Genomic DNA, 18,834 nt, shown 5'->3' with positions numbered 1-18,834 from the left:
CAAATTCACTAAACATTACATTAACAAATTCACTTAAATAATACAACAATGCCAAAAAAAAAAAAAAATATCCACAAGTATGCCTTTAACATTTTCTTATTGCCATCTAACTGCTTCACTTTGCCCGTGAGACCTTAGCACACAGAGATCAGTTCAGAAAACCTCTCTTCCATACCTTTGAATTTTGATTCCACCTCTTCTTCCATTTTCAACATTTGAAAACTTTGTGAATCTCTATGGAATACACTAATTGGCTCCAACCAACTAAAAAAATTGTCTTGTCCAACTTTGCAATTCCAGAACAATTTTCCTTCACTTTCATTTGTTGGACCAACAACTCTAATAGTTGCATTTCTTTGACAAAAACACTTTAGATTTTAATATCTCAAATCCACAATTTCTTCTTTTTTTGAAGTGGACACACAAATATTCAGAAAAAAAATAATTTTATATTGAGACAATTCACACACTGTGGACAACATTCTTGTCTCATGTTGGATGCTAAAGAGATTCTAAAAATCTCTTTATATAATATGGCATCTTTTTTCTTTATTAATAATTGATTTTTCAGAAACAATATAAACTTGTGATAAAATAGCATCCGTATATCAATACTTAAAACTAAAAAAAACAGGTTTAAAAGCGCTCACATTATATGAAAATCGTGCTCCAACAACGTATCTTTTAGCATTTTTTAAGTGCATAATACTAATAAGAAATAATTGCCATCAATTTCAACTAATTTTTATTACCCCCCAAAGAAAAGGGAATGACTTCTTATTTTAAATAATAAAGTCTTTATAAGTTTATTATTCATCGGGCTTTGAGGTAATAATATATGATATTTGATAGTTTCTCACTAATTATTAATTAGTTAATATAGGGTTCATTAGATTTAAACCTTTTTTAAAGTACCAAATTATACTTTCTCCCAAATAAATTTTAAATTTATATTTACACTTTTTTTTAAAATTCACTGTTTACACCCAATCTCTTTTTCTAGAATTTGGACGAAAAATACTGACGCTAGCAAACAAAATTATATAAATTTTTAATTTTGTCTCTCATTTAACATTCTAATATAATAATTTTGTACTTATAGGAAAAAAATATAATGGTATTAACTTCACAATATTTATCCGTCTATAAATATAAAGATATTAAATGACGGATGAAATTTAAAATTTATATAATTCTTTCTACTTATTCAATATTTTTCGTCCAGATTTTAATAGAAGGGCATCAGCTGTAAATGAAATTTTTGTAAAATTCTTTGAGACAAAGTATAATTGCAAATTTTTAGAAGAAATTTAAATATAATTAACTCTAATATGTTGTGTGTGTGTGTGATGGTAGGGGCAGTTTAGTAATTCTCAGTACGGGGCATGCAAGCAGAATGTGGGCTCTTCCATTTCTATCCACAATCAGCGTTTGCTAAGTTGCCACTTGCCACGTCATAGTTTTTCCACTCGTCACCTAAAACCTACAACTCTGGATAATCTTTTTATATTTCTCCTCCCTCCACCCCCCCCCCCCCATAAAAGAAAATTACAAGATATCACAATTTTCACTGTGTTGGCAAAACACCCCAAATAATAATATATACAAGAAAATGTTGTAAATATTTGAAAGTAGCATTGGCATTTTTTTTATGTGACTTAACTGCTAATTTATTGGGTAAATTATAATGAGCTCTTTGTAAGGATAAATATGATTGTGAATATTCCCTCGTTATTTGAATATTATCAATATTTTTTAATGTTGGATGAAATAATGTCATTTTTGAATGAAAACTTAAAGTTGTAAACTTTACCCTTGCCTTATTTGTATCACCCCCTACTCACGATATTTAATTATCACTGTTTCATCATTTTCTTAATTACAACCTGTTTTTATAAGTAATTTCTTTTCAACCCATAAAATAAATTTTATTTTATCAATATAATATATAAATATCATAGGTGATAATAGATATCGGCAAAGGTTTATTTTACGCTTACTAGATGTCCTCATATGCATAGCATAATATCCAGTTGTACAAACACAAACCCAACAAAAGAATAATATATTTAATAACCACACAACCAAAAGTTCCGACTTCAAATGTCACGGCTGACTCACCTAATATGAATAACAACACAACTCAAATCAAATGTGGTTAGTCAGTGTGGCCTATCCCTTAAAAAATACGTGGCAAGGAATGAACTGCCTACTCAGTAAGTATAGCTAACCAGTCTATATATCACACAGACAGCAAGTCACGTCCAATGCAATTACATCAACGAATAAATATTCGACATAGAACAACAACAGATGTAAGTAGTAATACATACCCACAACTGTAAATCAGTCCACGACATAGTATTTGACGTTATCGTTTATTTCTAAGGGCCTTACTTTAATTGGAGTACATTAGTCAATGATTTTATCGGTCATCATCATCTCACTCAATGTCATATCATATACAACACAAGATACCCGTTATATGTGATAATCTCACACTATCTATCATAGTATGTACCATATCAGTATAGGACATCACAACAAACATGACATCCCCACACCATGCCAGTGTGTAGCTAACAACACATGATATTCTCCGTTATCCATAATACCCTGGTACCCTATGCACCATTGTACCTAGTTTAACTCATTTATTGTTAATATCACATCATCAACCACACCACCATCAATCACATTATCGTAAACAATTGACTATGTTCCCAACTAGGTAAGGACCATCTTTTATTTCAATTCACAACATCAATATCACTAACTTTAACATTCAATTATCTATCATAATTATTTTCTTATCAATAACTTTTCCATTCGATTTATTCAACAATCACTTATACGACCACATAACCATTTATCTCACATCCGTATAATACAATCACACATAACACGTAGTAACAATTTTATCAATATTAAGTAACCCATAGATAGTCCATGATCATATATATAAACAATCAATATACTATATCTACATATATTTATATAAATTCAAATTCAAGATCGAATATATAAGAGACCTAAAATTATAATACCACACACACACACACACACACACATATATATATATATACTTACTTCAAATATGAAAATGCTTCAGTTAACATAAAAAACTGCTCAACCCTCTATTTTATCTTCACGTCCTATAATAAAATATTGTACGTATAATCAATATATATAGAATATCATAAACTCTAAATAAAATATTATATAATATTCGTATATTTTCCACCAATCTTTTAACATTTCATTTATATTGAAATACAAACCTCTGTTCCGTTTTCTTCTAAATAACTACACTTTCTAGGCAAAAATTATGTAAATTTTTTAACAGTTATGTAAAAAATATAAAAATTATAAATTTATGGAGTTTATACAGATTCTATACTCTATATAAAAGTTATAAATTTTGGATAGTGTTTATCTTAAATAAAAATTTAAAATAATTTAGATTATATTTAGGAGAATGATTGTAATAGAGATATTTGAGGGGTGTAAATAATAAGAGTATTTTCATCATTAGAAAATTAGTGTATATCATAAGTGGCTAAATGTGTTATGTTTTATAGTTCAAAAATATCAATATACTTTATGCATAGTTGAAGAGAGGAACGACTCAATTTGTTTATACGGCTTTGATGATTTATGACAATTGACAACCAAAAAGCACACAATTCTAAAATATTTGCTTTGGTTCATTTTTTGTAGGCTTTGTTTGGTTAATTGAGAGGAAATGGGAAGAAAGAATAATATATTTATTTTGAATTGTTTGGTTCAATCAAAATAAAAGAAAATTTTAAATACTTTTAGGGGTTTGGTAAAGACACAATAAATTGTACAGTAACAATTAGTTTTAGTAATTTGAATTTTTTTGCATAATAATTTCACTTTTTGGGTAAAAAATTTCGGTATACATTCAATTTTCCTTTTTCTTTATTTGTTCTTGTGATCATATATATATATATATTTACTTTTTTTATACACTTATCTATTCTTTTGAATCAAACAAGCTCTTAATATATTTAATTAAATAAATATTAATAACTAAATATTCTTAAAGTAGTTATTTTGATTTATTTAATTTTGTTATTTTAATAAATATTACACTCAAAATTTTCCCATCACCAAAGAAAATCCTCTAGCCTTTGGGTCCGGGTTGGATGAGACGCATCCCCAGCGCATTTTAGCAACGAGTACTTCACAATTCATGTCCTGGGGCTGTTCTCGACTATTTTCCACTTTCTCTCCATCCCAACAGAAAGAAACCTGGAAATTTCTCAACTCCCAAACAAAGTATAATAGAATTCACGTGTAATCTATGTTCTTGAAAACTGTTGTCTTTCTGAAAGAATTACAGTTTTTGAATATCTGGGAAGTAGTGTTTGATTTTCGGAGAAGCTTGAATCTTGGAGGCACTTCAACTGTATGATTGAATTGTTTGAGGTGAGATTTGTGTTGGGTTCTCGGTTTTTGATTTTAATTTTCTGGGATCAGTAAAGATTTGAGTTTTAAGTGGTATTTTGGGGTGCTTGCTTGCTTATAATTTCATCTGTTTCCTGGTTTTCTGTTCTTTTATTAATGAAGTTTTCTTGTTCTTGACTGTAATTATGAATGAGTTCTTTTCTTGAGAATGATACTTACAGTTCTTGATCCTAAAACTACTGAATTTATACTTTGATTATACTGGATGAGGTTACTATTGGAGAAAGTACTACTAATTTGGGTTGAATAGAATCTCAACATTAATTGTAGTGCTGTTTTGTTAGCAATAATGATTTAAATTTTCTGTGTGTTTAGGTCCTTGAGAAGAAATCTTGTGCTCTTGCCTTGGATGGGAGACAGGATCCTTGAAAGATAACTAGAGAGTAGATATTGCAGTTGTTGGTCTTTGAGCATGATGGATGATGAGGATGATGTCGGTTACCATCCCAGCCCTTATGCCATAAATTGCGAAAAATTTCCTGTCTATCCTCAAAAGATTCGGAATTCGTACGTTGAAGACGACAATGGTGATGGTGATGGTGATGGTGATGAGAAGGGTATAGGTAATGCAGAAGATGAGGATGAGGATGAGGATGAGGATGAGGATGAAGGACATGGTGTTCAGAGGATAGGTGAAGATGAGTATGAATATGGTGATGAAGATGACAATGATGACGATGATTATGGTGATTTACAGAGTCAACCGAAGAAGAGGAAGCTAAAGACCCTGTTCTCGAATTACGAATTTGCTCCTCGAGTACCAGCACCTTCAGCTGCTGCAGCTTTAGTTACAAAGCCATCATACGGTGGACGGAATCCACTGACGGATTGGACCGAGCACGAGACTTTCATTTTACTAGATGCTTGGGGTGATAGGTTTCTCAAACAAGGGAGGAAGAGTCTCCGCTCTGAAGAGTGGCAAGAAGTTGCCGAGAAGGTATCCCAGGAGTCAAAGATTGAAAGGACGGACACTCAATGTCGAAATCGTTTGGATACGTTGAAGAAAAAATACAAAAAGGAGAAAATGAAGTTGGGGGAAAGGGGAGGTGCTGCCATTGAGTGGTTGTATTTCAAGAAGATGGATACACTACTGTCGTCACAGCCACAGCAATCCGGCCTTTCATGTGCAGGAGAGTATGCATTCATGGATCCTAAAGTTGATTTGAATCGCTCAAATGGATTGGATGAGATGAGGGATAGTCCGGGAAATTCAGAATTTGCTGAGCACGAGGAAGATGAATCAAATGGCCTTCCTACCAAGAAGATGAACAACAGGAAGCTCAGGGGTAGCCGAGCTTCTTTTAAATTGCTTGCTGATTCTTTCAAAAAATTCAGTGACATGTATGAGAAGATCGAGAATAGTAAAAGAAAACAAATGCTAGAACTAGAAAAAATGCGGATGGACTTCCATCGGGACTTGGAATTGCAGAAGAGGCAGATTCTAGAGAGAGCTCAAGCTGAGATTGCTAAGATTTGGCAAGGACACGATGAAGACAACATTGTGTCGGCTGAAAATGCCAGTGGTTGATGTAACTTGATGCGATCATCTTCATACTGACATCTGCAGATAATTGATTACTACTTGCAGTTGTTGTATTATAGCTTCCTCCAGGATTATTCAGTCTGCAGGAAAATAAAACTTCTGTCATGATACTAATATGTTTAAAATATAATGCAATTTCATGAAGAGTTCATTCCTCTCTTTCTATCCCACATTTCTCCTTCACTCAGGCTTGTATTTTACTTTTGGCTTCAGATGATCCGTTCATCTTTTATTTCATTGTCTGAATACCTATGACTTGTCTGGATTAGCTCATTCACAATACATTGAATCATAGCTCTCGACAAATTTACTAGGAGCATACGAGGAACAAGCCGACACATTACAGGAATTGAAGAAGTACTGTTTCCAGATCAGAGATGTGGAGCCTCTTTCTTGTAATTCTTTTACGCCCTTTTTCTTGAGAATGAATTCTTGATTCGCAAGCGGTTATTGTCTTTCTTTAGTGTAAAAATCTGCTGTTCTAACAGCGGCAACATTCGTTCCATTCTGCAGTTTGCTGCTTTGTGAGAGTGAATCAAAACTTGGTAGACATGGTGGTCTGTAGAAATACAATAGCTGTAAAAACTCCGACAGGATGAAGATGTAGCTGTCTTTGAGCCTCAAGAAACAGATATACAGACAGACCAGAAGAAGAAAAGTCGTTGCCCGCGTGACAGGCGGGAATACTACAACCACTTCACGTTTGATCTTTGAAGTGAGTGTTTTAATATTAAAAAAGTTTATAGCAATAATAATTAACATGCTGCTTAAAATGTATATCAAGAATTTGTCATAATCTTTTTGAGGCATCTTAATTGTTTAAGCTTATTATATCTTCGTTTGTCAAATTAGAGACGAGATACATTAAAAAACTGAACATGTAAAGTTTTAGAGAATGTCGATTATATTACAATCCGGGTGAGGTATTTATTGGTAAGATATATTAATAATTGTTTCATGTACCCATGTGTTTATAATATTTCTTTTAGCATACCTATACTCTTATATACATTTTTCTATCACAAATGACGGTTATGATACCACAACATCAATTTTATTGCAAATGCTGATAGTACCTTTAAGTTTATTTATTTGTTTTTTGTTATTTTCTTTTTATTCTTTCTTTATTTTTTGAAGCATGATGTGTTGGTTTATATGTATCTTTTCTTATTCATAATATATTTTAAATCTTACATTTGAAATATGGGGCCCTAATGAATGGAATCATATTAGAAGATAAGATTTGAATACAAAGATTAATTATTGAATCGAACTCACAAGTGCTTTTTTTTCACATTGTATGTTACTGTAGGACTTTTTTGGAGGATATGAAGTAAACTTCAATAATATGTACAGACCCGGATCATGCTCGGACGTTTTTCACAAGCTAATAGCGATTTAATAGGGATCGCAAAGACCTGCACTCGTCCCATCAAGGAAAATTCTACGTTTGGTTGTTTCGGTCCCCAACTCAATCTAAACTCAATTCATTTAATATTTTTATACTTTTTTATTATATACATTGATACAAAGCATATTTAAATATACATATATATATGAAAAAATGTGTATATTTTATTTATACTATGTGGAAATAATAATTTTATAAATTAAGATAATAGTCTAAAATACTTTTAACTTTTAATGTATATATGTAAGTAACATATAAATATACTGGAATCTAATATATTCACGTATAAGTGTATAAATATATATATATATATATATATATATTTTAATAATATTATTGTATCATATTTGTAAAGATAAGGTAATATTAACTATTTAAAAAAAAAACTTATGTTTCTAATATTTTAAAAGTTTTAATAAAGTTTAGTGGGTTCCAATTCGTATGAGGTTTCAGGCTAAAAAAGAAGGTTTGTAAGTAGTCAGTTTCAAAATTTAACAAAGCCACCCAGATCGAACCCATTGAACAACCTTATTTCTTGTTACAACAGAATTCAAGTTAAATATATTAAAAAACATAGAAATTGGAAGATATCGCCCACCGTGGGGCTCGAACCCACGACCACAAGGTTAAGAGCCTTGCGCTCTACCGACTGAGCTAGACGGGCTTTCATTTAATGTTTTGTCAATACCTTAAAAATTGATATAAAGTTGAAAAAGATTAGAAAAGAGTACGCCGTTGCCGGGGATCGAACCCGGGTCACCCGCGTGACAGGCGGGAATACTCACCACTATACTACAACGACTGATGCTTTTTCTTAGATAAAGTTTAATTAACGAAGAAAAAACCTCATTCCCTTAGAATAAGAGCAGCCACGGTAGGGCGGGTGCGAGTTGGCCGTATCAAGAGGACAGGAGCGACAACATCATCATTTGGCCCATCGCGGCACCATTATGACATACCACTACCACAAACAACTTTGAAACTATAAGTGAATGGAACAACTTTGGTTTGAAGTAGAACTTCGAGGAGAAGATGTCGCACAAAATCTAGTATAAATTAGAAATCGGAAAGAGTTGGAACACTTTCCAAACATAAATATTACATCAGACGAAGATATATTATCAAAGCTTAAACTCTTTAGCTTCTAATAAGATGCATTCATCTGATATCTGTTCTTCTTGGCTTGCTAAGTGTGCGTTTCTCTATTCTTCACCCTATTCTTAATGCACAATCTCATTTTGGATCAGGAAAGCTCGTTTTAGGCCAAATGGACCGATAATCGGAAGCGCAAAATCCAACTCAATGCATTACTAAGCACCCAGATCCAGATTGGCAGATCGACCCTAATAGGATAGGATCACTGCCACAAAGCCTTATTCCCCCATCATGATTCATGCACCACACTCGAAAGAATTGCACTCGGAAGGATTCCAAGCGCTCAACTTTACTGCCAACATATAGATTTTTGTCACTCCAAAGATGATCAACTGCTGACCCTTTCAACAAAATACATTACACGCCACAAACTAGAGAATGGTAATTACTTGGTACAAACACCGAGAATTTTAGTTCAGCAAGACATCGTAAACTTGCACATCGAAAGAGACTGAAAGCCACTGCGCAGGCAAAGAAAGACCAAATTGAACTCCGCATTACTGAGTTCCATGAATTGTAGTTCCATAAAATAACACAAAATTTGCATACACAGAAAGACCACATGGAATTTGGGGGGAAAAATCAGAAAGAGTCAACATTGAGACCACGGGGTAATATCCTTTTCTGTGAACAAAGACTGAATAAACAAAGGAGGATCAATAGTCATCAGGCTATTTCTTACAAAACCCTTTCTCAAAAACAGGATTACAAAGACCCCACCTATTAATAGTATAAATTGCCACCTCTGAAATATATGGAGACATAATCCAAACAATTCCATCACCAAAGATTTCACAGCAGCCATAGTCCATTAGAAAGTCCCAAATTCAAGTAATCCTCATCGTACAGAGGAGCACAGCATAATATGTGGTGTGACAAATGCTTTACCAACTTAAGCAGAGCTTGGAGCACTCTCCGATTTGTCTGTCTCCATAGGCTCTGCAGCAGCTGGTGGTACTTCGTTTCCTGACCCTGCACTATCACCTGCATTGGCATTTTGGCCAGGGCTGGAGTGCACATTCTCCGTCCCTTGAGATTGTGCGTCACCCCCTTGGGAGGAGGCTGGCGAGGGTGCCTCAGGAGTAGCTGGCTTGGCCGGCTTTGGTTTCATCATTATTGGCCTGCAGAACCTGTAAAGGCAAATCGAATCTTAATTATCACATAATAATCCAAAAGAAAGGAGGGGACAAACAGCAACCAAATTAAAATAAGATGTTCCAATGATTTATGTCTTCACTAGCATAGTAGCTATGCATCATACGTTTTTTCACATGTACATGCATCTCAGGCCAAAAAACTACTCAAAAGGAGAAAAGTGGGAAGTCATCTAGCAGTTTAGAACACCTGTCTACGGCTTCAGCCTTTTTCCTCACATCAGCAGACAAAAGAACTGGTGTCTCATGCTTGGGAAGTGAATCCTGGTGCTGCTTTTTCTCTCTTAGCCAAGCTTCAGCTTCCACACATTCATTTAAGACCTGAACAATGAAACATAAAATGTCTCACAATCCATACCAATTAAAATATCCATGTGCGGTTCGGGAGGAGATGTACCTTTTGCTTTTCTGCCATATCAATGTGATCGAATTTGGGGTCACTCGACATTGCTGCTTCCCTGTAACTGTTAATGCAATAAATGAGTTGGTCAATCACAGATCCCCTCTCTGAATGTTCCTTGTAACGCTCCTCTATGGGATCACCTTGCTGTAGGATTTCGAGAGCAAATTCAGAAAACAGTCTTCACACTGAAGCAAAAAGACAAACAAGAACAAGTTCTTGACGGCTCTTACTTTCTTGAGCTCCTGCAGCTTTGCAATATATACGCCTTTGGTTTCATCCTCTCCATCCTCATACAACCAGTCTTCTACCTCCTGGAGTCGGGCAATAAACTGCTCTCTCTCCGACTCCTTCACGAACTCGTGATACTTGTCATGAAGCTGCAGAACGAAGATGGTTGATTACATATAATTAAGGCGTCTAACAAGACCAACACCACTGTACTTACCTTATTCCTCATGTCATAAACATAAGCCTCAACAGCATTCTTTTTGTCTTTGGTTTCCTCCATTACACGATCCTGTAAAGCCATCTCAAATTCCTTCTCCACAGCTTTCTGTACATCTGCAGCAGCAAGTCCTCCATAGACAATCTCTGATACAGGCACATTTGTTTTCTTTACCTTTTTCTTTGGAGCCTCCACCTGATAAACATTAAACGATGGTGAAACCACCGAACAATGGTACCACTTCTCAAATATACATATAGACACATAACCAGCAACCGAATAAATAAAGAAATTTGTCCAACACACTAAGCTCTAAACCACATCATCTAGCATATGAAGATAGCCAGAGCAAATCTAGACATAACTTTAAATGTGACACATGCAGTCTCCTGACGCATCTGAGCGAGTAAAATCAAGCACTCATGAAGAGCAACACATTAATGCTTCTGCTTGTTTGGCTCAATGAAAGAGAACAAGAGGAGCAGGTGTGCAGATGTGCATCAAAAAGCAAAGAGAAGATACAAAATTATCCGGTCCATCCGGAGAAGGAGAAATAAAGACAGAAGAAGCAGAAAGGTATGACTCCCACTACCATTATTAACACAAACGTTCAAAATGGGAATCCATTATAATCATGAAAACAGACTCTAATGTAAGCGTTATAAGCTAACCTTGCCATCTGTTTCCATCTGAACAGGCTTATCTCCCAACTCCGGTACACCATTTTCAGCAGCAGCACCATCAGGTTTAGCATCTTGCATATTAACATCGCTTTCGGTGGTGCTTGCTGGAGCAGGATCAGCAGGGACCTCATCCGTTTCCATTTTAGTAGATTCCTTTGAGGACTCGTTTACAACTGGAACTTCTATTTCCTCCTCTTCCAACAGCTGCTTCAGTACACACCCATCAGATTGGAAATAATACATAATATAACCATCAATTCCATAAAGATTAAAACTGAAAATCTTTGTGGCGAATTTGGGAAGTTCAATAAAGCCAACGGCTTTACCGCACAATAAAGAGGTCTTTATAAAGTGCAGTTACTAAAAGTAGGAATTCAACACATTTTGCTAATTGTATCTTTCCTTCTATAACTGGTCCCTATAAGATCAGATCACCATCTGATAGAGAGCCAAAATACCATCATTGTATCACACCAACACACACGAGTAAAGGCTTGGGCTGATGCTACACCCTATGCTTTTAGACTGCACAATTGAAAAAGAAAGACAAGTTTTGACTTTTACAAATTCTTGATAGTAACCCATCTTTGCTGAGGCAAGAATCCAATATCTCCATGAAATCCCCTTTCATCCTCTCTAATAAGCGTTAGACATGTAACACATTGATGAAAAGACAGATGTATCACGTGACGTCTATTAATTCATCGGGTAGAAAAAATAGAGTCTAACGCAATCATAAGGAGTTTTCATGAGTGCTAAGCAAAGACAAGAGCAGGATCTAAAAGAGTCACTAATAAACCTAAAATTCATCATTGAAGTAATCCAACTATTATGAAAAATCAAAGAGTGAGCATATTATTCCCACAATCAGGTAGATGACATTAAATTCTTTTGAGGCTATTATGACAATTTACTACTAGGACCATCTTTGGCGCGATAAGAATCATCACACGTGGAAGTAAAAACAGAAGTTAAGAGTTCTCATAAATCTCACAGCTCATCAAAATAGAAACGGAAAGAAATTGATGTCATTGTTCTTTACACTTGACTATATTACCCATCTTTCCCATCTTCCACAAAATTTAATTACTAAAGAATCGACAGCAAAGCATCAAGGAAATATGGAAGTGCTTCAACATGTAAACTCACCGTAGCTGATTCAATCGACACAATACCGTGAAGATTCAGTCGTACTTTGACTTTCAATTTTGCCCTCTCACCTTTTGTGGATTGGAAGGGTCCAATCTGCATGCAGCATAACGACAATATGAAATAAAGGCAACAATGTTCGAGCAGAAGCTACCTGACAGCTTAATTAATGAACTAAAGAAACACTGCACAATCAAACTACCGTGTAAGTGCTAATCTTTGCGGGTGCCTGCAATTCACTGACATCAGCATATTGCACATCCAATGTGAAGGTGCCAGATCTGTAGAAAGTCAGCGCCTTTACACTTGGTATCGGATTACCCTTCGGAAATACAACGGTACTTTGCTGATTATCTGTTGATCCATTTTGAGCATCTGAGGCAGGAACTTTCCATGACAAAGCAATGGGGAAAGGAAAGCTCTCAGTAACCTGTTAAAAGAAAGCAATAAATCTTAATCCAGTTGTCATATTACAATTCATGCTCACAGACTATCCCGAGCTAGATTTGGCATAAATCTGGAGCTGGAAATGCTTCAACCAAAACATAACAGCTGCTATTCCATGGTGGTCAGAGTAACCCGTAGCATTTTAGATGTTGGACTAAGGCACCATTTGTAATGGGTCCAAAAACAAAAACGAAGCTATTCAGAATACTAAGTAAATGATGTTACCTGGAATTCTCGCACTTTAAACGTAGGACTAAGGATAGCACATTGCAAAGCACAACCTTTGGCGACACATTCACTGGCATTCATTGTTCGCCTAGGCTCTTTTCCAAAGAACTCAGTCAAGATCTTCATAATAGCAGGGACCCGAGAGCCTGAACCAACAACCTCAACTGAATGTATGTTCTCAACAGTCAATCCAGCTTCTGCGAGAGCCTTCTCCAATGGCTTTTTGACACGCTCCAGAATCGGGATGCTAATTTGTTCAAATTCATCTCTCTTAATGAAGCCTCTGACATCCTTTTCATCCATCAAGCACTCAATGTTCAGAGGTGCCTCGGGATTTGCACTGAGAACCTTCTTCAACTTCTCACATGCAGCACGAAGCCTCAGGCAAGCCCTGGCATTCTGATAGACATCAATCTTATATTCATCCTTGAATTTTGCAGCAAAATGCTGGAAAAGCACTTCATCAAAATCTCGTCCGCCAAGAGACCGATCAAAAGAATGGGCCAATATCTTCAACTGACCTTTCTTGAAGGCAGCAATACACACTTGCAAGCTAGCATGGCCAACGTCAACAAAAGCAACATTCAAGGGTTCATTTTCAGGTAGGTCAGTCTTATAGATACCATAAGCAAGAGCAGTAGCAGTAGTCTCATGAAAAAGACGAAGAGGGTGTAAGCCAGCAATTGTAGCAGCATCCATAACAGCTCTCCTCTGAAGGTCAGTGAAGTAAACAGGTATACCAATGCAGCAATCTACAACCGCTGCATTCAAATTCTTTTCAGCTATGATCTTTAAATCAGAGAACACCATCCCCAATACCTGAGTAGGAGTAAATGTTCTATTTTCTCCCAAATACCGAGCATGTATCAAAGGATAACCATCAGGCCCTTCAGTCACCAGGAAGGGCAATGATTTGAGGTCACGCTGCAGCTCAGGGTCTGAGAACTGGCGCCCAATCAGCCTCTTTATCTGAGATATTGTATTTTTTGGATTCATCATACTTGATGCTGCTCCAGCCGTCCCAAGAAACCGCTGCTTGTCGCCAAAGCACACCAGAGCAGGAGTTTCACGCTTGGACTCATCATTAAGCACAACATCAATACCTCGTTGCCTTGCAACAGCAACAACACAGCTCTCATTCCCAAAATCAAAACCAACCACACTCATGTTTGATTAACTACTTTAAGCAGCGGCAGTTACTAGATTGCAACGAAGTACCGAACAACCTGCATCATAAACATTGACTTCATCATCACCATTAAATGAGAGCAGCAAAATGCAAATCACAACCAATCTACTTTCTTCATGATAACGTCAATCATAAAGGAAGGAAACACTCAAACCATAAATCAGAACACAATGAACATCCAAGCTCACTTCAGATTCCTACATTCCAATTCAAGTCTGAATCCAACACCAAGCTGACAACAACCGAGTGATCATGTACTCACGGGCACAAAAAATGTACCCACTAAACACAACGATTTCAGAAAAACGGGTTTACAAAAATCATAGTCTTCCCCTGAATAACAGCGGAAAAGCAGATAAACACTTAAGCCACTTCAACTTCAAACAGAACACCCTACACCAACGTCGTTAATTTACCAATGCCCGAGAAACAAGTGAACACCAACTCCGCCTAAACAAAATAACTCCAAAACAATAAAAAAACATGTATATTCAAAAACCAAATCAGTTAAATCAAACAGAGTAAGGAAGAAAAACACATTCCATACATCCAATTAAGCACCAAAGTCCATCAAAATAGAGATGCTAGACCAGGTAAAAACCGAAAACATCCGGAAAAAGAAAGAGAAAAACAAAAAACAGATTAGATCTGTAAACGGTATTAAAACAACACTATCGTTACAGATTCAAGATGAACAGTACCTGAGGAGAGATCGAGCGCGCGCCGCAGAAGATTTTCTGGAACTTTCACCCGCAGATACAGTGGTGGTCAAGTAGAGAACAAACTGGCAGCCAAGGAAAAATATAAAGAGGAGAGGGGTTTAAAAGGGAAAAGGTTTGTGGGGAAATTCCGCTGGAATTAATTAATTAAAAAAGAAAATTTGTAAAAGTAAGGAAGAGGCTGGTCTAATGGTCCTAGATGTGTCTAGGAGAATCGGAGATACTCTGTCGCTTCTAGAAACATCTTCTCTTGCTTTTCTTTTATTGGGCTGTGCTTTTGGGCTTTCCGGGTAGTAACACCTGTTTTGGGCCTTGGCCCCATTATTTTTGAATGTGGATGCATATCAATTTATAATTTTATTTATTTAAAACGTGTGTTTGCAATAATTTTTATTTTTATAGTACTGATAAAATTACAAGTTAAATAATAATAAAACAAGAGTATTTAAAAAATGGTAAAAAAGTTATGAATACTTGAAAATAAAAATTAAAAATAGAAAAATAAAAAAAATGTTAAAATTTGAGTATTAAAAAAAATAATTTAATACTAACAGTTTTACTAATAAGCTGCATGAGTTGTTAGAAAATTGCTTACAATTTTTTATGTAAATTAAATTAATTTTAGACAATTTAAAATAAAAAATTATAGACTAAGAACACCTTTATTTCAATGTATTTTCAATAATAAATTGATTAACATTTTCTTTTAAATTCTTGCAAACATCCCTAGAAAACTATGGAAATGAACACCCTTTGTTTGATCCTACATTCTAGCGTTTAAATTTTATGTTTCAAGTGTGACTATAATTTTTTATATTGTTTGGTCTTTTTGCTAATAATTAATTTAGAATTAAATTTCTTGAAAATCGTGTTTTCATAAAGGCTATAATTTGTAGCATTTAATCGCATCACAATTATTCTTTATCTATTTATACAATATATTTAATAAATAATTTTAATTCTTCATTTATCTGAAGAATTATGTTAATTTTAAATTTTAATAAAATTTGTATTTGCACGATCAATTATGAAAATATGAATCCAAATATAAAATAATTCATTACAAAAGTGTGAAATTCAAATGTTATAATTTTTTTTCCTAAAATTAATTATTCCAAACAAATGGCCAATATTGTCTTATTATGATTTTAGATAACACTGAATATAAATACTTACGATATGAGTAGTTTAAAAGTAGCAAATTTGATACGGATAAATAATATATACTTATAATATAAGTAGTTTAAAAGTAGTAAATCTGATGCGGATAACTAATAAATATTTACGAAATGAATAGTTCTAAATTAGCAAATTTGATACGGATAACTAATAAATACTTACGATATGAATAGTTCTAAAGTAGCAAATCTGATACGGATAACTAATAAATACTTACGATATGAATAGTTTTAAAGTAGCAAATCTGGTACGGATAAATAATAAATACTTACGATATGAATAATTTTAAAGTAATAAATCTGGTACGGATAAAAAATAAATACTTACGATATGAATAATTTTAAAATAGCAAATCTAATATAGATAAGAGTGTAATACTTACTGTACAAATAGTTTAAAGTAGCAAATCAGAAATGGATATTTCTTTTACAAATTCAAGTATCGCTATATGTTTCATGTCAAAATAAAGGGTTTCACAATTTGGTTAACCGGCCAAATCAAAATTTAGGTTTTCGATTTATATAAAAAAAAAAAAAAACAAAAACAAAATTGATTTTAAACGGTCTTTTTTTTTTCTAGGTTCGGTGACGAACCGAACCGAAATCCTATTCTTTTTATATATTTTACTTTTAACTTTACTCTTTTTCCTCTCGCTCTCTTCTAACTTGTTCCTCAATTTTCAATTCTTTAATTTTCAAATATAAGTAAATATTTAATATAATGCATATGAATTTTTTTATTTGTCTTGGATTAAATGAATGGTTGTTATTGTATTATTTTGATTCGAATTTTGAATTGCATTCATAAATATACTATTCATCATATATTTTATTTTTTAGATTTTGATTTTTTATACAGATATTTCTTAATAAAATTAAAAAAAAATATCAACATTACTTATATATCTTTTTTTTTTATAAAGAAATCAATTACAACCAAAGTTCGATTCGAGTAATATGGATTGTATAGAAAAACAATAATGATATTAAAAGTGAGATATTCGATGGAACGTGTATATATATATATATATATATATATGTTTATATAAGAAATGATTATTATAGAGTCGCTTTATGATGATAAAAAAATCCAAGATCGTAAATTTTAGAAATTGCCTAATATAGTATTTACAACAATTAAAAAGTTACTGCATTTTTAAATTTGACCAAACTTCATAAAATTGCTTAATATACTATTTACAATAATAAAAAAGTTACTGCATTTTAAATTTGACCAAACTTCATAAAATTGCTTAATATAGTATTTACAATAATAAAAAAGTTACTGCATTTTAAATTTGACCAAACCTCATAAAATGGCTTAATATAGTATTTACAATAATAAAAAAGTTACTGCATTTTAAATTTGACCAAACTTCATAAAATTGCTTAATATAGTATTTACAACAATTAAAAAGTTACTGCATTTTAAATTTGACCAAACTTCATAAAATTGGTTGATATAGTATTTACAACAATTAAAAGGTTACTGCATCTTAAATTTGACCAAACTTCATAAAATAATATACTACTGGTTAAATACACTTTCCATTCTTAAATTAGCATTTGTACTCCTAATTATAAAACGTAACAAAATGGCCTCTCATGAAATACACTAATTTTTTATGATGAAAGTGCCTTATTATTTACACCCCTAAAATATCTCTATTACTATCTTTCTCCTAAATATAATCTGAATTATTATAATTTTTTATTTAAAATAAATACTACTCAAATTTATAATTTGTATATTGAGTGTAGAAACTGTATAAACTTCATAAATTTACAATTCTTATATTTTTTTTACAAATTGATACAAAACTAAATTTACATATTTTTTGGTTGTGTTATTATATATATTGAACTATTTTTAAAAATAAATTATCAATACAAATTCAAAATAAATCTATAATATAATTAATATATAATATTCTATATTTTTTTAAGTAATGATATGATATATTTTTATTATGTGGACATGTAATTGAATAAAAATTTATAAGTTATATAACATAGTTTTTTTTATAATATTATATGCATTATGTATTTACACGTACTTTTCCACATAATTTATTTACTTTGTAAAATATAGTTGCATATATTGAGTTTATAAATATTTTTTGTGTTCCATAATTTATAAAAAATTGTAAATAATAAATATTATTTTTAAAATAAAATATAAGCAAAATTTTAAATCACTAAAATAGTTTGGAAGAGATATTTTAATAATACATATTTTAGGAAGTCGAATAAAAAAATATAGAGATCAATGAAAAAAAAGAACATTTTTATCTTATCAATGCCATATTACAACCCTATACTATTTACAATAATAAAGAAGTTATTGCATTCTAAATTTCACCAAACTTCATAAAATTGCAGAATTGACGTAATTTCAATTTTAAATTTTGAATTGACAAAATTAACCAGACCAGATACGAGGCTATGTTTTTTTTTTTTAAATTTCCACGTATGCGCCACATCAGCTTCTCCAGCCAATCAGGATTGAGCCCCCAATTTTAAAAGTCACATGCATCGCATGTGACTTTTTCCAGCGACCCACAAAATTTTCCGGCCAAATTTGGACTGAAATTGCGAATTTTTCAGTTTTACGAGACCAAATTGAAACCCAAAAT

The 18,834-nt window shown here is 33.1% G+C and overlaps 2 protein-coding genes and 2 non-coding genes across 4 annotated transcripts; 1 reads left to right on the top strand and 3 right to left on the bottom strand.

Annotated features, from left to right (window-relative positions):
• LOC105164022 (trihelix transcription factor ASIL2) lies at positions 4,195-6,428 on the top strand. The gene is made up of 2 exons (XM_011082577.2): positions 4,195-4,455; positions 4,810-6,428. The coding sequence occupies exon 2, from the start codon at positions 4,907-4,909 to the stop codon at positions 6,020-6,022; it is 1,116 nt and encodes a 371-aa protein (XP_011080879.1). The 5' UTR covers positions 4,195-4,455; positions 4,810-4,906; the 3' UTR covers positions 6,023-6,428.
• On the bottom strand, positions 8,040-8,112 carry TRNAK-CUU. Its single transcript has one exon. It is a non-coding gene; the product is annotated as a tRNA-Lys (tRNA).
• On the bottom strand, positions 8,179-8,250 carry TRNAD-GUC. Its single transcript has one exon. It is a non-coding gene; the product is annotated as a tRNA-Asp (tRNA).
• Positions 9,079-15,157, bottom strand: LOC105164015 (heat shock 70 kDa protein 14). The gene is made up of 10 exons (XM_011082561.2): positions 15,003-15,157; positions 13,110-14,338; positions 12,640-12,867; positions 12,438-12,533; positions 11,277-11,492; positions 10,606-10,800; positions 10,391-10,537; positions 10,155-10,304; positions 9,948-10,078; positions 9,079-9,733 (listed from the first exon to the last, which is right to left on the bottom strand). The coding sequence occupies exons 2-10, from the start codon at positions 14,277-14,279 to the stop codon at positions 9,496-9,498; spliced, it is 2,571 nt and encodes an 856-aa protein (XP_011080863.1). The 5' UTR covers positions 14,280-14,338; positions 15,003-15,157; the 3' UTR covers positions 9,079-9,495.

This window comes from Sesamum indicum, linkage group LG1 (assembly GCF_000512975.1).
Source record: "Sesamum indicum cultivar Zhongzhi No. 13 linkage group LG1, S_indicum_v1.0, whole genome shotgun sequence".
Classification (NCBI taxonomy): domain Eukaryota; kingdom Viridiplantae; phylum Streptophyta; class Magnoliopsida; order Lamiales; family Pedaliaceae; genus Sesamum; species Sesamum indicum.
The sequence above is the reverse complement of the archived record's forward strand: the minus strand, read 5'-3'. Positions and strand labels throughout refer to the sequence as shown.

Coding starts and splice junctions, on each gene's coding strand:
- LOC105164022 (XM_011082577.2), top strand. CDS start 4,907: ATGATGGATGATGAGGATGATGTCGGTTACCATCCCAGCCCTTATGCC.
- LOC105164015 (XM_011082561.2), bottom strand. CDS start 14,279: ATGAGTGTGGTTGGTTTTGATTTTGGGAATGAGAGCTGTGTTGTTGCT. Junction 10,801..11,276: donor AGATGGAAACAGATGGCAAG/GTTAGCTTATAA, acceptor AATGTTTATCAG/GTGGAGGCTCCAAAGAAAAA. Junction 9,734..9,947: donor AAGGCTGAAGCCGTAGACAG/GTGTTCTAAACT, acceptor TTGCCTTTACAG/GTTCTGCAGGCCAATAATGA.